At 41.1% G+C, this 15,373-nt stretch overlaps 1 protein-coding gene across 4 annotated transcripts in view; it reads left to right on the forward strand.

Annotated features, from left to right (window-relative positions):
* Positions 1-15,373, forward strand: part of LOC106589879 (histone acetyltransferase KAT6B) — a 102,607-nt gene that overhangs the window by 608 nt on the left and 86,626 nt on the right. For 2 of the 4 annotated variants that reach the window (XM_045710442.2, XM_045710445.2), the window contains exons 1-2: positions 783-1,061; positions 2,339-3,267. In XM_045710442.2, coding sequence (XP_045566398.1) covers positions 2,578-3,267 — 690 coding nt within the window. In that variant the 5' untranslated portion in view covers positions 783-1,061; positions 2,339-2,577. Of the gene's footprint in view, positions 1-781; positions 1,062-2,338; positions 3,268-15,373 lie in introns of those variants that run through there. The other 2 variants (XM_045710447.2, XM_045710443.2) reach the window with 2 other exon arrangements.

Here is a 15,373-nt window from a genome sequence, read left to right on the forward strand (position 1 = left end):
AGTTTGTATGTGGAATTTCCCCCATGTGCTCATTTTTTTTCTAGTTGGAAATGCAGGGCAAAATAATTCCCATAAGAAGTGTTGTCATGATTTACGTAGAACGTTAATAATCGCTATAGCCTAAATGCAGGCAGGCGCTCCTGCAATGTGGAGAAATTCTACCGCTTGATGGATATGAAATCCTGAATGATTATTTATAGGTTGCCCTACTTATTCTTTAGCCCCACGTTTGGTACATGAGTTTAGGTTAGTGAAAAAAAAATGATTTCTTTAGTGGGTTTACACAAGAGTGGAAAATAAAAAAGAGAAGTACAGGTTCTAATGGTGGGAAAATAAGTGTCGGATAGCATACACAACACTAGCACGATAATAGCCCATCTCACCTTCAAACCTTTTAAAAACTTGCTGCTTTAAATCAGCAGTCAAGTCTTCACCATGTTTGCAAATAAATGATGGATATAACAAACAACCAATTAAAGTCAAAAAATGATCCAAATCATTTTCAAGTGTAACCAATTGTTTCAAGGAGTCGTAGTAAAGGTGGGCTGGTGTTTGACACTGGATATAGCCTAAATCATTAATTTAGACAACAATCTGTGATAACTATTATGTTAATGAATGATCATATAAATTATATATATATGTGCCTATTAAATTGTCCTTGTAGTGCACTCATTTATTCAAACGATAAGTGTTCTGGGTAAATAAAACATCAATCCATGATAGGAGAAGACACCTTAAAAGGCGGGTCAAGTAAGTGTAGTGACAGATCAAGCAGCAAACGCAGTCCCTTCTAAACTGAGCTCATATATTATATTATAATGATTGGCATGTACTTTATCAAACCAGAAATCGGATCTTGTCTTTACAGCCAATATTAAAGTTGCTAGGGAGGGTACATTAGTGTAGGTAAGGTTTAATGAGACTCCATTGGATTGTAATCATCGTCATGTCGGATTTATGTAAACTACAACATTGTAACAAAATGGCGACTGTTTAGGTCACGTCAGTAATGCAGGCCAGCACTGTTATTTCTTACAACTCAACTGATACAAGTCAAGGTTTGTTACATATTATCTTCTCGCTCGTTTGCGTTTCATGTTAATTTGAACATAAATTGTCATCATAAATTTCCGGTAACCATCCCTCGACAGCTGTCAAAAAGCTCAACAATATGAATTGACGGTGTGCGGCTGACATTCAAGCTAAAATGAACAAAATCCTTGTTTGTCGCTCGTTACGTATCCAAGCTGTCAAACTCACGTTCAAAAAGTCAAACTCCATTGCCCTTCTTGCGCTACTTGGTACTAATATGAAAACGATATGATTGATGAAAACACTAACTTCGCCACAGAGTAGCCTGACGTTACCCCAGTCAGCTGGTGATGTTGCAATGAAACATTTTATCTAACAGATAACGATATCACGAACAATTGTAACATCTATTTAACTGGTTACATTTCGTCTCCCTTGTCGTGATGGTTATAGTCAGTGTGTCATGACTAATGAATCTTAACCTAATGTAGTACTGTGGTAAAATAAAGATTATGTCAATCAATGGATTATGTTATCAGACTCAGACTACGGATTTAAGGCCAATTCCATGGCAACAGAGTGAGACAGATTTTTTTTTCTTCACTTTAAAATGTATGTCAAACGAAAACCAATGATTGCGAAGTTAAACAAACCATATAACTGCACAACGACTACTTTGAACAAGTTTCATGCAAGAACAGTGCAGATGCGAAGTTTGATACCAGAATGACTGCTGTTCTTCAATTAAATTGTTTTTATTTCATTTTCTGTGTGAAATTGTTAAAAGTAGACATTGTGCATAGTCAGTTTTTTTGCAACTTTTTTGTTGTTGTTGTAACATTTTAAAGTGAAGGATTTGGGTTGCTGTGTTACTGTGGAATTGCCCTTAAATAACATTAGCCTTTCCCTAACCACCCTAGAATGTCTTAATCTTAAAACTGTCTGAACTGCTTTATAACCCATCTGTTTCTCTAGAATGTTATTGACCTTCATTTTATGTTTTGTAATGCTTCTCAGTATTAAACTGATGTTATGGTGATGTCTCAGAATGTAAGAGACTACTAATCCAATGTGTCAAGTGTATACTAGGGTGTATCCCTCCACAAATTTCTACCAGTAATCAAATCAATCTGGTCTTTGACTAATGTGACTATTGACGAAATGTGTGCTAGGCTAGCCCACTAGTACATTGATACTCTACAGTAAAGGTGCTGGGTAAAAATGATGGTTCTGTTATTGATTTTGTTATATTACAGTATTACTTATTCTTGACTTGTGATCTTGTTTTTGTTTTTCTTTTAAGGAATTGTATGACCTCATATGAAGGAATTGTGTTCTAGGTCGTTTGGTAACAGTCCCAACCTTCAAGGAATTTACGTTCTGGCTACTTTTGTCTTCTTTTGTGAGGTGACGTGAGTTACTACCTTGGATGAGGATTTACAGCAGTATTGTATGTATTGATTCCGAGGTGGAACAGTACCTTTTTGACCTTTTCAAGATGTGTTGGATGTACCAAATGTTTCACAACAAGTGGGAATCTCTATGGGTAATTTTTTCCTGAATCTCATCGATTTAACCATGGTGAAACTTACCAACCCTCTGTACACAGAGTGGATTCTAGAAGCAATACAGAAGATCAAAAGGCAAAAACAGAGGCCTTCCGAGGAGCGGATTTGTCATGCGGTGGCTACCTTACACAGATTGGACAAGCGGACCGTTCTGGAACAGTTGGATTTAAGTGTTCATGATGGTTCCATTCTCAAAGTCACCAATAAGGGGAACGTGTCATACAAAGACCCCAAGCACCCTGGGAGAGGATTATTATTATCATCATCATCATCATCGCTCAAACCTGTAAGTGCAAACCTCTCTATTCCATCGTCTAAAGGATCTATATGGAAGCCGAGTGACCTACGCCATGTTGATTGGAATAAAGTCCTGAGGAGGGCCATCGAGGGTCTGGATGATAGCCGTGGTTCCTCTCTGAAGAACATCCAGAGGTACCTGAGGAACCAGGATGATCCATCACACGTCCAGGACAACCCGGGGTTCCAGCAGAGGTTACGGCTGGCCGCTAAATGGGCAGTCAAAAACGGCCGGCTGGCAAAGGATGGTCCGCGCTACAGGTTGAACCAGGGGGTTAATGGAGCTGAGGGTAGGAGCCAGAGGTGTCCAGGTGCTTCCCCATTGGCTCTTCTGTGTGTCACTCTTCTTCCACATGAGAGAGACCAGGTACAGTATACTGATACTTGCCTCCTGTCTTCCTCTGTTTCTAGTGGTCTATGCTGATAATACTGTATCCCCTTCTTTCACTGTAGATACACCATGCTACTCATAGCCTCTGAATCCTTTTCAGGCTATCGCTTATGTTGATGTTACATCTCCTTCTTTCACAACAGTTTATTTTTATATTATAGAGGCCGTGTTTATTTTAGTCATGGATCAATCGGCGCACCCACTGGCAAAATAATAGTTTATGTCCTTTCCCTCTGTAGCTCAGTTGGTTGAGCATTGTGCTTGTAACTCTAGGATAGTGGGTTCGATTCCTGGGACCCCCCCACCCCCATACTTAAAAAATAAATGTACGCATGACTAAGTCATTTTGGATTAAAGCATCTGGTAAATGGAATGTATTATATTATCCCATTAGCCAGCTAAATAGACACTTGATTATTGTGTTTGACCAATATGTCTCATTTCTAAATATTCAGTCAGATTTGGTTTCAGTTAAGGACTTGTGAGGCTCTCACTAATAGGCTTCAAGTACTGGTTGATGAAGCTGCTCTTGAGGAATGCAATTGGATGATAGCTGACTGTTGTGATGAATAGGGTAGCTCACTGTGGGCTTGAATCAAGCTGTTGTGATATAATAATGCTGCTTGGAAACACAGCAGTAGATCTTGTTGCTAGTTTAGTGTGTACTTGAGAACTAGGCATTGTTGACATTTTCTCTGCTCGGGGAAAATGCTTTGTAACTAACTGGCCGTGCTTGTATTTGACAGAATAGATGGACTATGTTATTATAGACGGAGAGTAAATAACGGACAGTAGCTTTGAAGTTATTTGAGATAACACGGGAGGGAGGGAGGGGGGAATGCCTTGGGGATATACAGTATAGCCTATGATATAGGGCCATAAAGACTTCCTCTTAGCCTTCATTGTTTTTTTCTTGACTATGACACAAGACTTATGCTTTTCAATCTGCAGAGATTGTGGCTCGAACACTGACACTACGCAGTAACTCATGCTGCAGGTGAACAATACAGTATTGACAATAGTTTTGTACTTAACCCTCCTGCTGTATTCCAGTCGAATTGGACCGGTTTGCAAGTTTTCTCTCTGAAAAATGTAGTTCATTTGATCCGATTGTCATAAGGTTCCATGACTTTGTCCACACAGGGCATCTGAACACACACACACAAAATACATTTTGATGATTTTCATTACATTTTTGTTTTTTTTATTTAACTTTTGTACACCTGTGGTGTTCCCGGTCAAAAATGAACGGTCATTAGAAATTAATGGGTGAGACTACAATTAGTGTATAAAATTGAGTTCAGGCACATGCCCATTCATCAGATGGACACACTTCCTCTCCCAGACCCCCACATGCATGTGTATTTGAGCACACACACACCTCACTCCCCTTCTTGGTTCCATGGCAACCCCCACGGGAACCTTTCCCCAATATAATATTTTCCCCCACGGTAGCCATACCTGTTGGCATTCTCACAAACAATTGCAACATTGTTTCAATAACAAACTCAGCAAAAAAATAAACATCCCTTTTTCAGGACCCTGTCTTTCAAAAATAATTTGTAAAATCCAAATAACTTCACTGCTCTTCATTGTAAAGGTTTTAAACACTGTTTCCCATGCTTGTTCAATGAACCATAAACAATTAATGAACATGCACCTGTGGAATGGTCGTTAAGACACTAACAGCTTACAGACGGTAGGCAATTAAGGTCACAGTTATGAAAACTTAGGACATTAAAGAAGCCTTTCTACTGACTCTGAAAAACACCAAAAGAAAGATGCCCAGGGTCCCTGCTCATCTGCGTGAAGGTGCCTTAGGCATGCTGCAAGGAGGCATGAGGATTGCAGATGTGGCCATGGCAATAAATTGCAATGTCCGTACTGCGAGACGCCTAAGACAGCACTACAGGGAGACGGGACGGACAGCTGATCATTCTCGCAGTGGCAGACCAGGTGGAACAACACCTGCACAGGATCGGTACATCCGAACAGCACACCTGCGGGACAAGTACAGGATGGCAACAAAAACTGTCTGAGTTACACCAGGAAAGCACAATCTCTCCATCAGTGCTCAGACTGTCCGCAATAGGCTGAGAGAGGCTGGACTGAGGGCTTGTAAGGCAGGTCCTCAACCAGACATCACCGGCAACAATGTCGCCTATGGGTACAAACCCACTGTCGCTGGACCAGACAGGACTGGCAAAAAGTGCTCTTCACTGACGAGTCACGGTTTTGTCTCACCAAGGGTGTGATGGTTGGATTCGCGTATATCGTCGAAGGAATGAGCGTTACACCGAGGCCTGTACTCTGGAGCGGGATCGATTTGGAGGTGGAGGGTCCGTCATGGTCTGGGGCGGTGTGTCACAGCATCATCGGACTGAGCTTGTTGTCATTGCAGGCAATCTCAATGGTGTGCGTTACAAGGAAGACATCCTCCTCCCTCATGTGGTACCCTTCCTGCAGGCTCACCCTGACATGACCCTCCAGCATGACAATGCCACCAGCCATACTGCTCGTTCTGTGCGTGATTTCCTGCAAGACAGGAATGTCAGTGTTCTGCCATGGCCAGCGAAGAGCCCGGATCTCAATCCCATTGAGCATGTCCTGGGACCTGTTGGATCGGAGGGTGAGGGCTAGGGCCAATCCCACCAGAAATGTCCGGGAACTTGCAGGTGCCTTGGAAGAGTGGGGTAATATCGCACAGCAAGAACTTTCAAATCTGCTACAGTCCATGAGGAGGAGATGCACTGCAGTACTTAATGCAGCTGGTGGCCACACCAGATACTGACTGTTACTTTAGATTTTTGACACCCCCACCCCCATTTGTTCAGGGACACATTATTCAATTTCTGTTAGTCACATGTCTGTTGTTGAACCTTGTTAAGTTTGCTGAAAATAAACGCAGTTGACCGTGAGAGGATGTTTCTTTTTTTTGCTGAGTTTATGTAGAACTTTTCTCACAGCTCTGGTATATAATGCTTTTTTGAGGCCTTGCTCACAATTCATTCTGTGGCAGCACAATGACCAAACGATATACTGTACGTGAGGCTTTTTGTCATGACACTGGAGAGGTAGGAGAGAGTCCTTGTTAAACTTTGACAGAAAGTAGTCTTTGATAAATAGCACTATGTTTTCTGAGTATTTGTCATAGTCCAAATAATGCATACATTATGCTTTTGTTTTACTCAAAAACGAGTTGTATGAGCTCAAGTCAATGAGGCCTACAGGCCATGAATAGCAAATAGAAGTTCTAAATTTGTAATGTTCACAAGAACTTAAGTTGATAAAAAGATCTAACGCAACATTAGGTGGTAATATGTATTATTATGGATTTATAATCAGCTTTAATGGGGTGGTCATTTTGGACTGGGAACACAGAATTAATATACATGAAATGAACACAACAGCAGGGTTAAAAATGGAAGAGAACTTCACAGTGAAGGCCAAAGCATTGGAAGTGTACCATTTTCTGTTGCTTTAAACAACTGTCTAGGTGTTGCTAAGTAGGGTCTTAACACACACCCACCATGGAAACCCACTAGATTTGCCTGATATGAGACAACCTGAAGGAAAGAGAACCCCCACCAACTTAGGTTAGGGAGTAACAACAAACCAATCAGGGGAGACACAGGATAAAACTTTGTTTAACAACACAGAGGAAGAACTAAACAGCTGTGTATCTTTTCCAACATCTCTTATGCCATTTCAAGCACTGGCTCAGCAGCACTGGCCCAGCAGCTGTGGCCCTTCACACTCGCACCCGTATAAGTGTTTGAAAATGGCAGATTTGGACACTAAGTGCCTAAATATAAACGCAGTGGCTGTACAGTAACATGCTATACATGACGTCAGAGCTCAGGGTCTCTGCTTCACAGCTCTATATGGGTTTTGACTGACATGTTGACCCATCCCTCCCTCTAATTGGACAACTCTTGCACATTTTTGGTTGTCTGAGTGAGGGAAATACTGTAAATGAAGAGGATTTGATTAGATATTAATGTATTTTGAAAGATGAGACGTTGAAGACTAATAAATATTGCTTTGATGTCGTACAAGTAAGCCAAAACACCTGTGAGTCCAAACGTGCACTTCACATTTCCATATCATTAAAGTCATGTAATATACAGTGTCAACGTTTATGATCTCTGTGTTTTGATGTACAGTTACATGATGACATGGCGTTATACCCTGGGTTGTCCTGAACAGAATGAGCCTATGTTTGTCCTATTGTGAAGCAAATTTGCCCCGGGCCATGCATCTGAATGCACAAATGACTCCATTCTATGCGGACCTAAAGTACGATTTGCTTCTCTGAATTCTCTACTGAAAGCCTAACACTGTAAGATCGTATTTTCTAGTTTAGCAAGTCATGTTGTAATAGAACAAGCTTTCAAATGATGCCCACCTGACCCAGATTGCGATTTATAATGGACCGTTTTTGGATTGTGTAAACAACAGCGGGGATGCAGGGTTGTGTTCCAAACTTAACAGCTACAAGTGTGCTTGTTCTAGTTCCTCAACAGCACAGCTAGGAGAGCTCAAAAAAACACCTTATAGTTGAAGACTCTTCTGAGTCATAAAAGTGCATTGAAATTACTTAGGAACTGTGGACACTTTGGAGAGGTGTGTGTGTGTGTGGCCACTTGGAAACACCAGTTACATTTTAGTAATTTAGCAGACACTCTTATCCAGAGTGACTTACACTTAGTGCATTCATCTTAAAACTAGGTGGACAACCACATCACAGGCATAACAAGTACATTTTCCCTCTTTAGTAGCTATCACCAAAGTCGGGGAGGGTCGGGGGGAAATTCCCACGAGTGTAAGGGGTTAAATATAACTTGTGACATCACAGGTGCAACACACAGGCTGACGAGGTGACTCCAATCAGTGTGCACCCCATGCTATTGAGAAACCCGTAACACCTCCCCCATTTTTAAGACAATAAATATAGACGCATCTCTTTGCTCACGTTCTCCAAAATAAAAACACTCCCAATAACATGGGTAACCGGGACTGTCCCGGGAACACTTCACATTTCCCGAAAATATAAAATGATGACCTGGGGAAATCCATTTTTCCCCCTATGTCTAACGCAATTCCACAAAATACACAACATGCGCAGCAGCAGATAAAATATATTTTTTTTTATAAACTGTCTGTCTTTTTCGGAGGGGGTTGGGTTAAAAGTGGAAGTCAGATTTTGTTTAGACCTTGTGTGCAATTTATCAATAAAGTAATCTTATCCTATTTTGTTCTGTTTCAATTTAGGACACTGAGAGACTGTGTCCTTTCTCTCATGGCGTTAATGACAAACTGCTGGATACAAAGAACCAGGTTTCTGGCGATTTCTTGTCTTTGGGCACTGTAGAAAATGTTTGAATCCTTGCTGTAGGAGGTGACTTCTGGATTGCTTTTTGTGTAGGGATAACAAAACATATCTGCAAGGACTTGAGCTTTCTCAAGAATGAGTAAATGTAGGTAGCAACTCTTTCATGAAAGTAATTGTTGAAGTAGTATGAGCGTCTTTTCAATCCTCGAGGGCCTTGACCTCGTGAACCACGCCACCGATCAAAAAGACATTGCTTGTTCTCTTGCAAATTCAACAGGACTTTGCGACACTGTTTTTCGTTATTTACGGAACTGTTGTATGTATGCCTCTGGGACCAACTTGTAAGCCTGAAGGGTAGTTTAACAGTGTCATGAGCTAAAGTGACGTACACTTTCTGAGCTTTTACCATAAGGAGCAGTCACCAGATATCTCATGGCCATTTTAGAGATGTGGCAATCAGCTCAAACAAAGTAAAATATACGTCCACCTCCTTTTTCTTTGAAAGGCGGTACAAGCCAGCTGTTCTGACCAAGATCTAACTCTTTTTATGGTACAGGATGGCTTGACTGCATTCAAAATGCTTCCATCTCTATCTCTTTTTAATGGAATGCTCACGTTCTCTGGCTGAACGTTCGTCTTGTTCTAGTGTAGCTTTGGTGGCCTCCCAGTTCTATCTGGTTTTTAAACAAATGACCTGCTCCAACTCCAATCTCCGTTGCGCCCATTTAGCCTTTTGTTCTTTTGTTCTATCTCAGGTGCACGTCTACGGGTTTTACTCTATAGCCCATAGGACCCTTTTCATAATGCTTTGCAAGGATGAGCTGTTATTTCCTTTTTGTACATTTTATCCAGTTTTTCCCAGGTAGGGTTCCCCACAAATGCTTGCATATCAAAGTGTGAGTGTTTTTTTTATGCAAGTTTCCACTGATTTCACCAATCTTAGAACGCTTCTGAGTGGTTGTCAGTGACAAACTCTACCACAAAACTGCCCTTTGAACACTCATATTCCTGCACAGTAGAGCTTCAGAGTAGGTGATTTAGAGTGACTACCGTACTCATGGGAAACAAGATCCCGGATGAGCCCCCATTTTGTTACGTTCCCCAACAAGAACTCCAACAAATCGTCACTCAGAACAAAAATGAAACTTATAAATGAACCACTGACATCAAAATGAAACAGGTGGGGTTTTGAAATTGGTTCTGGAAAGCCGGGTCTTAACAAACACCCACCATGGACACCAACTAGATTTTCTTGATATCAGACAAGCTAAAGGAAAAGAAAACCCCCGCCAACTTAGATTAGAGAGTAAAAATAAATGTGTAGCAAACCAAACAGGGGAGAGACAAGGTAAAAGGCTGTAACAACTTAGAGGAAGAGCTGAACAGCCGTATAGCTCTTCCAACATCTCTCATGCCATCTCAAGCACTGGCCTAGCAGCCCTTAAATATCACCTGCGTTCAGCACAATGTGCACCCCATTACCAACATGCCTACAGCAAACCATTCTAGATTGCCATTTCCACTATTGGAGACATTATCTACCCTTCAGTTTCATTATGAATATCAGGAAATAACACCCTCGACTGTGCAGTGACAAGTTTCGGTGTCTGGTCAGACCCAAGTGAAACTGAAATGTTAAGACACTGTCCTCCTGTAATAAAAAGCGTATTATTGATTGAATTTTTGGGGGGGAATCTCCTCATTTGAAATGTCTAGGCCCGTCTCCTTTTGTAGACTTACAATAACACTCTGCTCTCATGCTATTTTGGTGGTGACATCACTAAGCTCTTCTAGTTCACTGTGTATTTCATAAGGATGTCCTAGTCCTTGCAGTTAGCGAGTAACAACTCATAACTAGTGGGTATAGGAAATGAGAAAGTCTTGGAAAAGAGCATTCTTGGGTGAAAGTTTATTATATTCTAAAGTGTTTGGCAGGAACAAAGGTAAGGAATGAGATTTTTTTTTTTTTTTCTCCACTCCCCTCACTGTTATGTAACCTGTTCTTCAGTGCAGCTCTGCCTGGCTTCTAGAACAGCAGCAGTGTTTTAATAGAGCTGCACCCCCCCCCCCCCCCCCCCCCTTTGCGGAACACAACTGTGTCTTTTTCAAGCACTCTAATTTCCTGTAATGTACTTCATTTGGAATCCCCTAGTCAATCAGTGGAATCTTCTTCAGCTGTGTATTTTTTTATTTTTTTTCTGTTCTTTTTCAGATGAGCTCCACTTTGAGGTTTTCTTTATTTTTTTATTTCTCTCGGTTTAATCACCAGTCACAAGCTTTTCCCTGCTGGAAAACAACTCCAATGACAAGCCCAGTCTGGACCAGACTATACTTTTTTAATTTGTTAGCCACATTCGCTTTTATTCATTTTTGAAGTGCCATGTAACTTGTGAGATTTGACTTTATCAACTACAGATGCACTGCACTTGTTATATCATCTTAGGCTCATATGCTCAGGTTAGCTGTGATGTAACGCTCTAAAAAGGCTCATATGCTCAGGTTACCTAAAAAGTGAGTCCTATCTCTAGCTAGTCCCTGAGACGGGCCAACTAAGGTCTGTCCTTAATGTAACAATGCCTTTATTTTTCATGCAGTCCCACGGGCCTTTTGTTTAGTTATCACAATGAAAAGCTTGTAGCTATTTCACTATAACATCCCTGCAGATGAATATTTGTTCCAAACACCTAGGCCTTTCACATCCAGTTAAATATTAATTTGCAGCTTTTGGGGGATACAGGGGATGTAAAGTAGCCTATGCTTGTGAATGATTTATTGTGATCAAGTGAAAGCCTATTTAGATACTTACTAGAGTTTGAACAGTTCTGGTGATTGGAATTAGTTTGAACAGAAATGCTCCAAACACCTATGGCCTTTCACATGAAGTTGAATCTGAATTTGCAGCTTTTGTGGAAACAGTAGTTTTGTGATGGGATATACAGTTGAAGTTTACATATACCTTAGACAAATACATTTAAACTCAGTTTTTTACAATTCCTGACATTTAATCCTAGTAAAAATGCCCTGTCTTAGGTCAGTTAGGATCACCACTTTATTTTAAGAATGTGAAATATCAGAATAATAGTAGAGATTTATTTCAGCTTTTATTTCTTTCATCACATTCCCAGTGGGTCAGAAGTTTACATACACTGAATTAGTATTTGGTAGCATTGCCTTTAAATTGTTTAACTTGGGTCACACGTTTCGGGTAGCCTTCCACAACCTTCCAACAATAAGTTGGATGAATTTTGGCCCATTCCTCCTGACAGAGCTGGTGTAACTGAGTCAGGTTTGTAGGCCTCCTTGCTCGCACACGCTTTTTCACTCCTGCCCATACATTTTCTGTAGGATTGAGGTCAGGGCTTTATGATGGCCATTTCAATACCTTGACCTTGTTGTCCTTAAGCCATTTTGCCACAACTTTGGAAGTATACTTGGGGTCGTTGTCCATTTGGAAGACCCATTTGCGACCAAGCTTTAACTTCCTGACTAATGTCTTGAGATGTTGCTTCAGTATATCCACAATTTTCCACTCTCATGATGCCATCTATTGTGTGAAGTGCACCAGTCCCTCCTGCAGCATAGCACCCCCACAACATGATGCTGCCAGCCCCGGGATGGGGGCTTGCAAGCCTCCCCGTTTTTCCTCCAAACATAACGATGGTCATTATGGCTAAACAGTTCTATTTTTGTTTCATCAGACCAGAGGACATTTCTCCAAAAAGTGCGGGTTTGGAGCAGTGGCTTCTTCCTTGCTGAGTGGCCTTTCACGTTTTGTTGATATAGGACTCGTTTTACTGTTGATATAGATACTTTTGTACCTGTTTCCTCCAGCATCTTTACAAGGTCTTTTGCTGTTGTTCTGGGATTGATTTGCACTTTTTGCACCAAAGTACGTTCATCTATAGGAGACAGAACACGTCTCCTTCCTGAGCGGTATGACGGCTGCGTGGTCCCATGGTGTTTATACTTGCGTACTATTGTTTGTACAGCTGAACGTGGTACCTTCAGGCATTTGAAGGAAAAAAAGGAAACCACACACTGTTCTTGATAGTATCACTGATATTTAATAAGCTTACGTATCGGCCTAACGGCCTTCGTCAGAGCTTTTGTGAATTTTCTGAAAACAGCACCTCTATGTAGACCTAGCCCCACCCACATCCGTTCCACGTATGGAAAGGGGTTGGAGGCAAAGTAAAATAAATAAATAAGTGCTACCAAACATAACAATATGTATTTCACAAATATTACAAAAGTGTATAGACAATCCAACTCCAGAGACTTCGAGAGAAAGAAACTCGTTTGTTCCTGCATGGCACCACTCTTAGCGAGTATTGGCGCAACAAGCGCATTCCAAGAGGACTGAGAATACAGAAGGAGCCTACAATAGGGAAAAACGACAAAACTTTCGTTCATCAATGGAGTGATATACTCAATAAATGTTCACTAGATTTAATGTTATTAATCGTTGAGCATGTGTCGAAGGAAGCAAAAGAAGTTGTAGTTAAGATTAGCGAACATGAGGTTGTTATGAAGGAGATTCTAGGCCTTAATTTTACAGCCATAGACGACGCGATCAACCAGTCCATTGGGAAATACAGAGACTCTTTACAAGCAACAAAGATCAAGAAATATCAGCGTTACACAGAGGATTACCAGCTTAACCAGGTGTATGCATGGGAAGGCCCAAGGACAGGAGCACGGAGAGGCCGACGTAGGGACACACCACTTATTGAGGGACGCAGATACGCAGCAGCAGGAGGACATGGAAATGTGGACACAGAGGCATCCACCGAGAGCGAATTCCCTACAGACAGTGACTCCAGCTACCATGGCACACAGCCGGTTTTTCTAGCCCGGAAGCAACACAAGGCTCTACGAAAGAAAAGAAACGATGTAGGAGAGGCAAGCGGTCGAAGAGGAGACCAGGATCACAGGCCGTGGACACGGCGCTACAGCAGGACGCGGTAATTAACCTCTCCAAAAAAGACCTTACTGACGCTCAAGTCTCAGTCTTATCTAAGGGTCTCTCTTTTGTACCTACATGTACAGATAAACCATTTGATACGAAAGTAGATCTGTTCAAATTCTTCCGTAAGATTAAACTTAAGCATGTGTTTTCACAAAACACTGTTTCGGGCCAAGAAACACATCAACGAACTGGCACACATTTTAAGCCCAAAAGCAAATTCTGTCCCATAGTTAACCTCTATGGGCTAGGCGGAACGAATTCGTCCCACCTACGTAACAGCCACTTGAAGCTGTGGCGCGATTTAAAACCTTAAAAATCCTATTACTTCAATTTCTCAAACATATGACTATTTTACAGCTATTTAAAGACAAGACTCTCGTTAATCTAACCACACTGTCCGATTTCAAAAAGGCTTTACAACGAAAGCAAAACATTAGATTATGTCAGCAGAGTACCAAGCCAGAAATAATCAGACACCCATTTTTCAAGCTAGCATATAATGTCACCAAAACCCAGAAGACAGCTAAATGCAGCACTAACCTTTGATGATCTTCATCAGATGACAACCCTAGGACATTATGTTATACAATACATGCATGTTTTGTTCAATCAAGTTCATATTTATATCAAAAACCAGCTTTTTACATTAGCATGTGACGTTCAGAACTAGCATACCCCCCGCAAACTTCCGGGGAATTCGCTAACATTTTACTAAATTACTCACGATAAACGTTCACAAAAAGCATAACAATTATTTTAAGAATTATAGATACAGAACTCCTCTATGCACTCGATATGTCCGATTTTAAAATAGCTTTTTGGTGAAAGCACATTTTGCAATATTCTAAGTACATAGCTCGGGCATCACGGGCTAGCTATTTAGACACCCGGCAAGTTTAGCACTCACCATAATCATATTTACTATTATAAAAGTTTGATTACCTTTTGTTGTCTTCGTCAGAATGCACTCCCAGGACTGCTACTTCAATAACAAATGTTGGTTTGGTCCAAAATAATCCATCGTTATATCCGAATAGCGGCGTTTTGTTCGTGCGTTCCAGACACTATCCGAAATGGAACAGAAGGGTCGTGCGCATGGCGCAATTCGTGACAAAAAAATTCTAAATATTCCATTACCGTACTTCGAAGCATGTCAACCGCTGTTTAAAATCAATTTTTATGCCATTTTTCTCGTAGAAAAGCGATAATATTCCGACCGGGAATCTCCTTTTCGGCAAACAGAGGAAAAAATCACAAAGACGGGGGCGGTCAAGTCACGCGCCTAAGCCCAGAGTCCCTTGATCAGCCACTTGAGAAAGGCGATAATGTGTTTCAGCCTGGGGCTGGGATGACGACATTCTGTTTTTTCCCGGGCTCTGAGCGCCTATGGACGACGTAGGAAGTGTCACGTTAGAGCAGAGATCCTTAGTAAAAGATGGAGATGGAAAAGAAGTTCAAGAAATGGTCAGACAGGCCACTTCCTGTAAAGGAATCTCTCAGGTTTTGACCTGCCATTTGAGTTCTGTTATACTCACAGACACCATTCAAACAGTTTTAGAAACTTTAGGGTCTTTTCTATCCCTATATAATAAGTATATGCATATTCTAGTTACTGGGTAGGATTAGTAACCAGATTAAATCGGGTACGTTTTTTATCCAGCCGTGAAAATACTGCCCCCTAGCCATAAGAGGTTATTAAGGACATTACATCAAGTTGGATCAGCTTGTAGTGTGGTTTTCCACTTTAATTTTGAGTGTGACTCCAAATCCAGACCTCC

The sequence above is a fragment of the Salmo salar genome, chromosome 28 (genome assembly GCF_965601325.2).
Source record: "Salmo salar chromosome 28, fSalSal1, whole genome shotgun sequence".
Lineage (NCBI taxonomy): Eukaryota > Metazoa > Chordata > Actinopteri > Salmoniformes > Salmonidae > Salmo > Salmo salar.